This window comes from Oenanthe melanoleuca, chromosome 5 (genome assembly GCF_029582105.1).
Source record: "Oenanthe melanoleuca isolate GR-GAL-2019-014 chromosome 5, OMel1.0, whole genome shotgun sequence".
NCBI lineage: Eukaryota > Metazoa > Chordata > Aves > Passeriformes > Muscicapidae > Oenanthe > Oenanthe melanoleuca.
The window spans coordinates 53,865,803-53,877,669 of record NC_079339.1 but is presented as its reverse complement, the minus strand read 5'-3'; the positions used below and the strand labels follow the sequence as shown (position 1 = coordinate 53,877,669).

At 46.2% G+C, this 11,867-nt stretch overlaps 1 protein-coding gene across 1 annotated transcript in view; it reads left to right on the top strand.

Annotated features, from left to right (window-relative positions):
- Positions 1–650: 650 nt before the first annotated feature.
- The window catches only part of BRF1 (BRF1 RNA polymerase III transcription initiation factor subunit), a 170,709-nt gene continuing 159,492 nt past the window's right edge, over positions 651–11,867 (top strand). The window contains exon 1 of the mRNA XM_056492506.1: positions 651–965. Coding sequence (XP_056348481.1) covers positions 779–965 — 187 coding nt within the window. The 5' untranslated portion in view covers positions 651–778. The remainder of the gene's footprint in view (positions 966–11,867) is intronic.

The following is an 11,867-nucleotide window of genomic DNA, read 5'->3' as shown; positions in this document are numbered from 1 at the left end:
TTCAGATTTTTAGGCAAATGACGTAATTTGAGGTCTGTAAGAAGCTCAGCTTTCTGGATGGAAAGATATTTCTTTGGTGCATACCCCGGTGTGCCTCTAAATGAACAAGTCATTTTGTCATTGATTTGACTGATGAATTTGATTGATGAATGTGACTGATGCCCAGAGGGTGCCGAGGGCCGGTTGCTCAGAGAAGCTGCGGATGCCGCAGCCATGGCAATGTTCAGGGCCAGGCTGGATGGGGCTGTGAGCCACCGGGCCTGGTGGAAGGCACCGCTGCCCACGGCAGAGGAGACAGGCACCGCAGAGCAGCCGACCCCCGAGCGCGGGCCGGCGGGGCGGGCTGAGGGAGGGGCGGTGAGAGGCGCTGAGGGAAGGGCGGGAGCGCTGAGGGAGGAGGGCTGAGGGTGAGGCGCTGCGGAGGGGCGGGAGCGGCGGGCGGGCTGAGGGAGAGGAAATAAGGGAGGGGCGGGAGCGCTGAGGGAGGAGCGGGAGCGGCGGGCGGACTGAGGGAGGGCGGACTGAGGGAGGAGCGGGAGCGGCGGGCGGACTGAGGGAGGAGCGCCGCGGAGGGGCGGGAGGGCTGAGAGAGAGGCGCTGCGGCGGGGCGGGAGCGGCGCGCGAAGCCTCGCGAGAGCGGGCGGGGCGGCGGCGGCTGCCGCGCTCCTCCCCGTGCCGGTGCCGGCGAGCGAGGCCTGCGCCGGGCCCGGGCCGGGCTGTGCCGGGCAGTGCCGAGCGGCGGCGGCGGCGGCCGGGCCGTCCCGGTGCAGCGGGCAGGATGCCGGGCGGGCGGGTGTGCGGCGCCTGCGGGTGCGCGGAGATCGAGGTGGACGCGGCGCGCGGGGACGCGGTGTGCACGGGCTGCGGGTCCGTGCTGGAGGACAACATCATCGTGTCTGAGGTGCAGTTCGTGGAGAACAGCGGCGGCGGCTCCTCGGCCGTGGGGCAGTTCGTGTCGCTGGACGGTGAGTGCGGCCGGGCCGGGGCGGGGCAGGGCGGTGTGCGGAGAGGGTGCCCGGGGGCACAGGGAACGGGTGTGGGGAATAGCGGGCGGTGTGTGAAGAGAGGGTGGTGAGAGATGGGGCACATGGCAGGGGGGAAAGGGTGCTGGAAGAGGAGTGGACAGGGGCAGGGTGAAGTGCTGTGAGCGATGTGGGATCAGGGGCAGAGCACAGGGATGAGCGACCCAGCGGAAAAGGACCTGGGGATGCTGATGGACAGCGGCGGAACAGGAGCCCAGGGCGTGCCCAGGTGGGTGAGAAGGCCAGTGGCATCCTGGCCTCTGTCAGGAGCAGCGTGGCCAGCAGGACCAGGACAGTGATCGTCCCCCTGTACTGGGCGCTGGTGAGGCCATACCTTGAGTGCTATGTTCTGGGTGCTGGAGTGTGCCTAGAGAAGGGCACAGAGCTGGGGAAGGGACTAGAGCACAAGTCTGTGATTGTTTAGCCTGGAGGAGGCTGGAGGGACCATTCTACAACTCCTTGACAGGAGGGTGGAGCCAGGTGGGGATCGGGCTCTGCTCCCAGGGAACAGTGACAGGACAGGGGGACATAGTCTTCAGCTGCACCAGGAGAGGTTTAGGTTGTATTCGAAAGAATTTCCGTGTCGAAGGGGTGCTTAGACTTTGGAATGGACTGGCGAGAACGGTGGTGGAGTCACTGCTCCTGGAGGTGTTTAAGGAAAGGCTGGTCATGGCATGCAGTGCCATGGTCTGCTTGACAAGGTGGTGTTCAGTCACAGGTTGGACTCAAGTATCTTAGAGGTCTTTTGCAACCTAATTGACTATGTGATTCTGTGAGTTCAGGGACAGGGCATGGGGGTGAGGGAATAGTGGGCAGTGTGGGGAGAGGGACAGGGAGATGCTGTGCTAGACGGTGGGGTTATGGGGATGCTGCATGGGGGAGTGAGGACAATGTATAGGGGAGATAAGGACACTGTGCTGGGAGATAAGGACAATATATAGGGAAAAGAGTGCTGTGCAAACGGTGTGAGGGACAGACTGTGGAAAACCATGTTGAGCAAAGAAGGGATATGAATGGTGCACGTGGGAGCTAGTGCTGCACAGAATAGAAATGGGAGAGGCAGTGCATGGGGACAAGGAGAGTGCTGTGCAGGGTGAAACAGAAATGGGGTGGGGGAGGCTAGGATGAATAGGAGGAAAGACCGGTGCAGGATGAGAGAGATGCTCTGAGTATGATGGAGTGAATGTGTGAGGGGCTGGGACGGATGTTTGAGAAGGTTTGGGGCTCTGTGGAAGGGCTGAGTGCACAGGAAATGGGGAGGTGGATGAAATTATTTAGGATAGAGGACAGGAAAGGTTGGGTTGGGTGTTTAATGGGTAGAGGGAACATGGGGCACAAGGAAGAGAAACAGGCTGGATGTGAAGGGTCAAGGGTCTCCTGTCCGTAGTTGGATTGGGGTGATTGTGTGAATGCTCTGGAGGATAAAACATGGCAGAAGGCCACATCAAGGAGACACAGCATTTAGAAGGGGAGAGAAGGAAAATGGGTGTGGGGAAGATGTAGTGTTTGAAAGGGGAGAGATGGAAAGTCTGTGTGGGGAATGTGCATAAAAAGGAGAAAACATAACCAAAAGCATGGGAAAGAGCTTAGCAGTGAAACAAGTGGATCTGGTGGATTGTATAGCTGTGGGGAAGAAAGAGGAATTCTTTCTCTGGTGGAGAATGCAGCACTGCAAATTGGGGTTTGGGAGTTTACTGTAGGCTAGGAGTTGTCTGATGCCATTCTTGTCTTCCAACTGAGGGTGCTGGCATTAGTTTTTTTTATAGCTTATGAACAGCTCTTGTATCCTTCACTTTTTTCCTGTTGTGATGTGGAGATTATATTTTTAAGAGCTTGTTCTGATTTTTCCCTCCCACCCAAAATTATGCAGGACAGATGGCAATGCAAGCTAGAGCGCATTTTGGGATGCCTTTATCCTTTAAAAAAAATCTAAAGGAAAAGAGATATGCACCATTCTAAGGCTTTTTTACCCTTCTGGATGAATTGCATAGTACTTTACAAAATTTCTTTAAGGTGTAGCCTTTCTTTATGTGCATCCAGAGGTGCTGCTCTTGGCTAATCTTTTTTCCTTGATAGCACATTAACTCTTGGCCCTTATATAGTTAGTTAGGTACCTGTTATATGTGACCCTGAAAAAATAAAGTCTAGTGCCCACGAAGACAGATAGGCACCCTAAAGGTGGTGGGTGTGTAAAAATGAAAATGTGAGTGCAGCACATTCTAACATGCTCATGGTGACTTTATCTGGCTGGCACAAGGTGTGGTTGCAGGGGATTCGCTGTGTGTTCACACTGCTCTTCTAGCAAGTCCCCATGTGCGCTGATGTATGCACTTGAGGCAAGTGTTTGTGGAAATGACAGAAACGAATTTTAGAAACAATGTTCTTTGTAGGATTGTTAAGGTGCTGCAAAGGTGGATGAGGGTGAGGCCCTGGCACAGGTTGCCCAGAGAAGCTGTGGATGCCTCATCCCTGGAGGTGTTCAAGGCCAGGTTGGATGGGGCTTTGAATAGCCTGGTCTGGTGGAAGGTGTCCCTGTCCATGGTAGGGGGAATTGGAACTAGATGATCTTTAAGTCCAATCCAAATCATTCAGTGATTCTGTGAGTACAGCTCCTGTTTCACACCAGAGATATGTTAGGAAATTAGGATATGCTGGTACAATTCTTTGCATTCCAAAAGAGATGCTTCTGTTGTGAATATTTTTTTTTCCTCAGCATAAACTGAGTGATGCAAGCTAATCTGAAAAGATGTATTTGTGCTGCAATAACAGTGTCTTCATCATGTGTGCTTGTCTATTAATGTATTTATGACTGATTAAAATCCTCTAGAATGGGGAGAAAAGTCATTTACTGTGTAAAAAGGACTTTGAATCTTTCCAAAGGGTGGCGAATTTACAAAGGAATGTATATTTCTTGTAAGTCAGAAATCATGTACTTGCTGAAAGCAACATTTTCTGGTAAGTTACACCTTTCAGTGACTTTTGATTGTATTAGTAAATTTCCACCAATTTTGAATGAAATGCCTTGGTCTGAGGCTTCTTGGGCTGTGGTCTGATTATCTTAGAGTCTTGCTGTGTGGAGCATTTGCAGTGTCAGAGGTGCCTGGGGTGCTGGCTCATGGTTAGTTTGAGAACACTGTCTAAGGTTTGCAAAGGATGAGGGATGTCAGGTTCTTTACTGCAGGGCTGGGGATTGAACAGGGCTTTTGGTAATTTATGGAGTTCAGAGCTACTGGTTGTGCAACAGTATTCCTCAAATCCTTTCAAGATCCACAGCAGCTTCTATTTGTGTGTTACTACATGTTGAATACAGATGCATTTATTAATAATTTATTTTCACCTTCATCATAAAAAAGCAAAAGGGAGTGGAAAGCACTGAGGCACTGATTTTTCTTTTTTACATGTAGCAAAGCCTTTTATTTTGCCAAGCTGCATGTTAAGATTTCAGAATTTTGCATCTGTTTACTGAAGGAGTGAGTCCTGCACTTCTCTGTATTAACACAAAATGGCCAAGTCCTTGCTAATAAGTCATGTAGAATCCCTATAAAACATCAGAAATCCCTTTTTATTCTCAGGGTTGGAGGAAAGTGTGAGATCGCAGTTAAGTTTTCTCTGGCAGTATTTGTGTTGAGCTAATGATGTGCCTGGTGTAGAAGGCCTCAACACAGATGGTTTTGACAGAGAAGTTTGGTGTAGACACTGTTTTCTGTGCAGGTGAGTGAGCCTGTTCCTTTCCATTGTATTGATGTTTTAGCAACTGAGCTTTTGGTGTGCTGAGAAAGTGTGTGCTTGTGCTTGGCCATGAATGAGGGGTTTTGCTTTGCTCTCCATGAAGTCTTGGGAAAATGCAGACTAGTTAAGTGTTGGACAAAAGGATAGAATCATAGAATCATTTAAGTTGTAGGAGAACTTTGAGATTAAGTTCAACTATTAACCCAGCACTGCCAAGTCCATCACTGAATCATGTTCCTGAGTGCCACATCTACATGCCCAGGATGTGCCAAGAAGGTAAAAGCAGTGAAGGACAAAATACATGTTCTGCACAGGTAAATATAGGGTAACAATGCTTTCTGCCAAAGTGGCTTGCCTTGAAAATCCTTTGGAACTTTCTAAGGAAGTTGGTAAATGGGCAAAGCAGATGGTTGGATTTTCAAGGGAAGGTCAGCAAGATCTTTCTCCAGAAGCCTTTTTGGTAAGTGGACAAAGCAGAAATTTGGATTTTCAAAGGAAGGTCAGCAAGATCCTTCACCAGAAGCTTTTTTAGAATGTAAGCTGTCATTGATAAGGAGAAGTCTTTACAGAGCAAAGTAGCTCTTCAAATGATAACAAATATAGTCTAGAGAGTACAGAAGGAGGTGCCAGTGAAATTCCATAGAATCTGGACTGATCTGGAAAACAGGTGACTGGTGAGTTAATGAGGTTTGTGGGCAATACATTAATATTTTGGGGTAGTAAAGACTGTAGAAGAGCCTGTTGCTTTTAGTGAATGGGTGGCAGGATAGCAGATGGGATCAAGAGTTGCTATGAGAGTTAGCATTGTTCCTTTTTTCCACATGTGGGATGGTTTCTTCTTCTACATCCAGACTGGCTAGGGCAACATTGGAAGGAGATCCCTAGATCCTAATGGATAGCTTTATAAAAGCATATTGCTCAGTGTTCATTCATGGTGCAAAGAAACCTGAGTGGGGAGGGGAATGTTGGAAGTTAAAAGAGAATATACAGCATGTCTGTACACTGTGACATATCCACAGTGTTAGCTCCAGCTGAAGTGCTGTGTGCAGTTCTGGTGGGTTTCTCTTGTCTTCCCCCTCCTCAGGAAAACCTCTAATTGAACTAGAAAAGATACAGAGAGGATGATGGAGTGATTAAGAGGAGAGCTTCCTGAAGAGCTTCTCAGTTAGAATGCCTGAATAGACTCAGCCTCTTCAGACTGGAAAAGAGAAGATTTAATGGGGTCATAGTAAAGATCTGTAAGTGCAGTAAAATAACACAGCAAGGATGAGTGGCTGCTCAGGATCACAATGCAAAAGCTAGGGAGTGCTAAGAAATCTATCAACTAGCTGATTGCAAGAATAGTGGGTAGGAGGTTCAGAAGCATTAGGAGGTTTTATTTGGTTGGTTGTGGTTTTTACAGAAAACCCCCCTCTGCAAAAATGAAGTTGTGGATGTTAAAAAGTTTATATGAGTTTAAAATGATTGGGCAGACAGAATAAAAACATGTAATGGCCATTTAAAAAAAATACATTATTTCTGGTTGAGGAAATCCATGAGCCACAGATCTCTAGACACCAGGAGATTATATGAGAGAACTATCACAACAAGCTTTCCTCCTGTGTTCTGTGTTACTCTAGTAGGCCTGTAAATTAATGGACTTTCAGAGGTAGGATACTGGACTAGTCTTTCAGTCTGATTTGGCACAGCTGTTCTTTTGGAAGAAAGATCATGTTCTTTGAGTTTTACAGAGCTAATCCCACCATTCCTTTCCATGCTGTCTGTCTGAAAGACTGGCAAGTCAGCTCTTCTTACAAGGTACCTGTCACTTCCTGGGTCGTGAGCTGGTAAGTTCTTTCACTAGCAAGGGAACAGTCCCTTCATGCTCTAGAAGGGGCTGCTATGTATTGTTTTGCTGATCTTTTGTGAGGAAAGTCCTCTGAAAGCTTTGATATGCCCCATACTGGTCTAGTTAGTTATAATTCTTAATTCTGTTGTGAGTGATCACAGTCAGGAAAGAATCCAGCCTCAGCACTTCACCCTGGCTGTATTGCTGTGTTGTGAAGGCCCTGCCTTGAAATTGGGCTTCTGAACCTGACTGATTTGACCCTGGATAAGTCAGGTATTAGTGGGGAAGGGTTATCAGGCCTATTTTAGCTCTAAAGGATTCTGTTGAGTTGATTTCACAGAAAGTGTTTGAGGCATGTACTTTTCCTAGCTGAATCTAGTTTTGAACAATAACTGTTCACTACATAATTGACAGCCAGTTCAGACTAGCCAGAGATTGTTTGCTTTGACTTAACAAATTTGGAGATCTTTTGAATCCTGCTAATTGGAATGAATGTCTTGCTTTTTATTTTTCTTCATACCCAAGTTCATAACAGTTTTGCCTATCACTTGCTACATTTGAACACATCCCAGCAGGAAGTACAGCAGCACAGGGTCTAGGATGAGCTACATTTCTCCCTCTCCATTATGCTGTAATTGCCTCCTGGAAGGTTGAGTTACACTGAGCCCTTTGCCAGTTTGCACTGGTTTGATGACTGCTGCTTTTATAGAAAGGCAAGTTAAGAGTTGTGTGCCATGTCTGAAGGTTTGGAGTTCTCTAAATGCTCTTTCATTGTGTCTGGGTGGGAGTCCCTTGTCTTGTGGTAGCTGTTGGGAGGAACTGTTTTCACAAGTATTTTCTTTGAAGCTGACAGTAGAAGAACAAGCTGAAGAGAGTGAGGAAAGCTGAGCATGGAGCAAACCTGACAGCCCAGATCCATCATCAGGTTTTTGTTTAAAGAAGTTGAGAAAGGTGAAGTCTGGGACTTCTGATGCTAATCAAAGGAGAAGAAAAGTCCCACCTGGGAAGGTTGATGTGCAAGCAGCACAGCAGCAAGCTGGAAGATGTAACTGAGAAATACAGCACAAAGAAACTATGCTGCAGGATGTACTGAGCTTGTGATCCTCAAGCATACGGTGTGGGGAAGCTCAGATTCTTTTGTTCCATAAATTCCCTTTAAATGCTTGGTAGTAAGTTGAGAAAAACAGACCTGATAAGCTTCTTGGTCACAAACCAAGTGCTTCTGGCTCTTGCTGTCCCAGACTGCTCTCTCTGGGGTTCCCCCAAGGCTGCCTGTGGCCCAGGATCCTGTCCCAGTCCTCAGAGACATCAGCCCCTGCCCCAGGGACTGCACAGCAGGGCTGCTCTCCAGCTCCCCCACTGCCTTGCCCTGCATGGGCCCAGTAGAGCCAGGCTTATGTCCTATCTGGGGCTGTGTCTGACCTTGGTCCCTTTGCTGGGCCTGACCCTGACCCTCATGTGCAGTCTGATCTCCTGCCTGGCCTCAGGTCATCCCTGGACCCATGGAGGTGCCCAGTGCCCTCAGCTCTGTGCCTGTCCCTGCCTTGCTGTAGAATTCAGATTTACATCTCTGGTACAGATTTAAATAAGAATTATTAATAAGTTTTTTAACTTACTTTTACTTAGTGACCAAGCCTGGAGGTTTTAGGGCAGTGACAAATGCACAGGCACAGTCATAGAAACAGGATTCTGCAGTGGGCACTGACAGCATCAGTTCTTCAGCACTGAGTCAGGATCTCTGGCTCTGGTACAGCAAACATGCATTAAGACTCTCCATCTCCAAATGTACATGAGTTTGCAGTGCGCTAATTTTAGGCTGGTGAGAAGTTATTTTCTGGATTTTGCTCATAAGGGGAAAGGGAAGTTGTGAACTTGTAATCCTTGACACACCAACAAGTATTTGTTAAAGGTTTTGGTGTAGGAGGTTCCACAACCTTTGTAAGTAGCCTGCTTCAAATTTTAGAACATCAAGGAAGAGTTTTTTTCAACTATTACAGGGGGCTTTTGCAAGTAAATTATAATATGCTTCCAAAAGTTACTACAGAGACCCATTAGCACTGCCACAAATGCTCAATTTGTACTCTCACTGTGCAGCGTCCCATGACAGAGGTAATGTATCTTTACCTCTTCAATAAAGCTGTGGTGTGCTCAGTGTTTTAGGTATACCTGTGGAAGCTTACTGAAGTATTTTCCCTGCTGTTTTATCCTTAAAATCTTTATGTTTTTGCATTGAGGCACGTGAGCTACATTGACCTCACATGCAGAACTTAACAAGTTTAGAACTTGATCTAAATATTTGTCTTTTAGGGATTGTGGAAATGAAAAATTATGGTCAGCAAACTGGAAAGAAGAGAGGGACTGACTACACAGAGGAAAAAGCTTACATAAAATTTAAGCTGAGCTTATTTGTTATTCATCTTCTCTACCTGCTTGTCCTGGAGAACTTTTAAGATGGACAATTACTGTCTCATGATTGCTAGTCAGACAGTAGGGAAAGGGTACAAATGCTGTATTTGTGTAGGATTCTGTGCTTTCGTCTACTCAGTTCTTATGTACAATAAAGCATTCTTGTGTATTTTCAAATACTAAAAAAGTGAAAGGAGTAAGGGTTTTGTTTTTAATTGGTAGTTGTTAATCAGATTCCTTTTAAGATATTGATAGACCAAGTCCTGACATTAACTGTTTCTTACAGTGCAGCCTCAAATAGTCCTGAACAGGTCTCTGCATATAATGCACATACTAAACTTACAATAAAAACACTGGGTACTGAAAAGTTAAAATATTGATACCAACAAGTTTCCTTATATCTGTAGCCCAGCTTTTTAGAGAGAACAGTAATTCGTGGTTAATTTTAAGTTATGCAGAGTGGTCATGATGTCAATTGCAATACAGAGAAAGGAAGTAAAATTATGGTGGATTTGCAGACCCTTTGATGGAAATCCTGAAGAATTTTATTCTGTGCCAGATTTTCTCATTGCAAAACTAATTCATAATCATGCTGTGTCGGGAAGGAAGAGGGAGAACTTCTACCTAAAATAATTATCTGCTGTATGTTTTAGTGAGATTAATCAAATCAATTTTGCTTCTCCCCAAATCCTCCAGGTGGCAATCGTGCACCAGAGTTAATAAGAAGCTTTTTCTGGCATTGAGTCTTTTCCATACTGTCCTTGGGATGGCAACAACAGAGGGTGCTGCTGGCAGCTGTGGCAGTGCATAGAATAGTGCACATAACTTGGATGCAGACTGATTTCATAGACTTGGGCAGTCCTAAGCTGGGTTGTGGTGGATGCAGCTATATTTATCTCTACAGCTGGTAGTTATGAAAATAAGCTATGATGGAAGAGATTTAAAGTTTGTCTATGTAAGTTATGTGGCAGTACTGTTTCAGCAGGCTCTGGTGCCTGCAGATCTGTTAATTTCCCTGGAAAAATGAGTGAGAAAAAAATTGTTTCAGTTACAAACTTCAGAATTTGAATCACATAATTTTGCTTTTATAGGTATGAATTGTAGTGGGAGGTTTACTTATCCTCCTTTTTACTTTTATGGTATTACTTCAGTAGGAAGCTCATTAATTTTTTTATATTAGATTGTCATGTCTTCCCCAGTTATGAAGCCCTTGGTGGGATGCAGTCTGCATTCTTTACCAGATTTTATGCTGGGTCTGTAAATACATGTATTTGAAATCTAAGATTTTCCCCTACCTTGTCCTGAAGAAAGGACTAGTGGCTTTTGGGCTTAATTTTACAGGGAAGGATTTTGGTAGGATTGGTCCTATTAGATAGCAGTGCACTTCAGTTCAGGTTGCAAGCAGCTTCATTCCCTGTCTTCACTTGCTCATTTATGAAGAGGAAGCAAAATCTGTAATTCAGGGACTGAATCTGTTTCTCCTCCAGGTGTTGAATCTGAAACTCATCACGTCTACCTGACAGAGAAGTGCCCTTTAAGCTGCAAAGGCCCAAGTGGCTGCTCTTTGCCTCCACTGTGTGGAGTGATTTGTTAAGTGCTGTTCCTGTTGCCTGTCGTTTTTTGTTGCTGTTGAAGATTACCACAGACTTCAAGCTTTGCTTGCACCCTTTACAGCTTGAGGAACGTTTTTATAGAGAAGCAGAGTGATGTGACTTTGTTAGGGAGTTGGTGGAGCAAAACAGAAACTGCTGAGGTGCTTGAGCTGTGAGCAGCAGAGTGGGGATGGCTGCTTTTGGCTGATGGAGGGATAGTCACTGTAGAAGAACCATATAATGGTTTAGTTGGAAAAGACCTTTAAGATTGCAGAGTCCAGATGTTAACCCAGCTCTGACAAGTAGTTTAGCACTTGAATGATGCAGGGTTATGGTCTGGATCTGCACCTGTGTGAGCTTTGACTGAATGTCATCAGGTTTCCAGACATGATCTCCTGCATCTTCAGTTCTTTTGTGTTAAGGCAGTGTAGCCCACTGAGAGGACCCCACAAAAACTGGAGTAGCTGTATTTCTGAGCTGCCTAACACATCTCTCCACACCTTCTGTTGTCAAAAATTTCATGTAAATGCCCAAAGCAAATTTGAAGAGAAAAGGAAACTTCAGTTATGCAAAGCTGCAAATCTGAGTGAGTTTCTAAAAGTAATCATAGAGTCATAGAATATCCTGTGTTGGAAGGGGACCCACAAGAATCATGAAAGTCCCACTCCTGCCTGTCTTGTTGCTGTGACCACTTCTCTCTAGGGAGCCTATTCCAGTTCCCTGCCATCCTCTGGATGAAAAGCTTTTTCCTAGAAGGCAACCTAAACCTCCCCGACATGTCTTCATGCTGTTCTCTCAGGTCCTGTGACAGGTCACCAGGGAGAACAGCTTGGTGTGTGCCCTTTCTCTTCCCCCCATGAGGAAGTTGTAGCTCAGTCCCCTCCAGGCTGAACAGACAAGTGACCTCAGTTGCTGCTCATGTGGCTTCACCTTCACTGTCTTCATGGCCCTCCTTTGGACACTCTAATGGCTTTATGTCTTTTTAATACTGTTGTGGCCAGAGCTGCCCCAGGACTGGAGGTGAGGCTGCCCCAGTGCAGAACAGAGTGGGACAATCCCCTCCCTCACCCAGCTGGTGATGCTGTCCCTGATGCCCCCATGACCTGGCTGGCTCTCCTCAGCAGGTGGCATGAGGAGATGGCAATGTACCTTGGGAGGCATCACCTCATGAAGGAGTGCATTGGAGCTGCCTTAGGGAAATGGTAGTGTTAATGTTCAAGATTTGGCAGGCAGTACTTGAAGACACCAAGTACTTCTTGGATATATTTTTGTATGTCTTGAAAGCTGAAT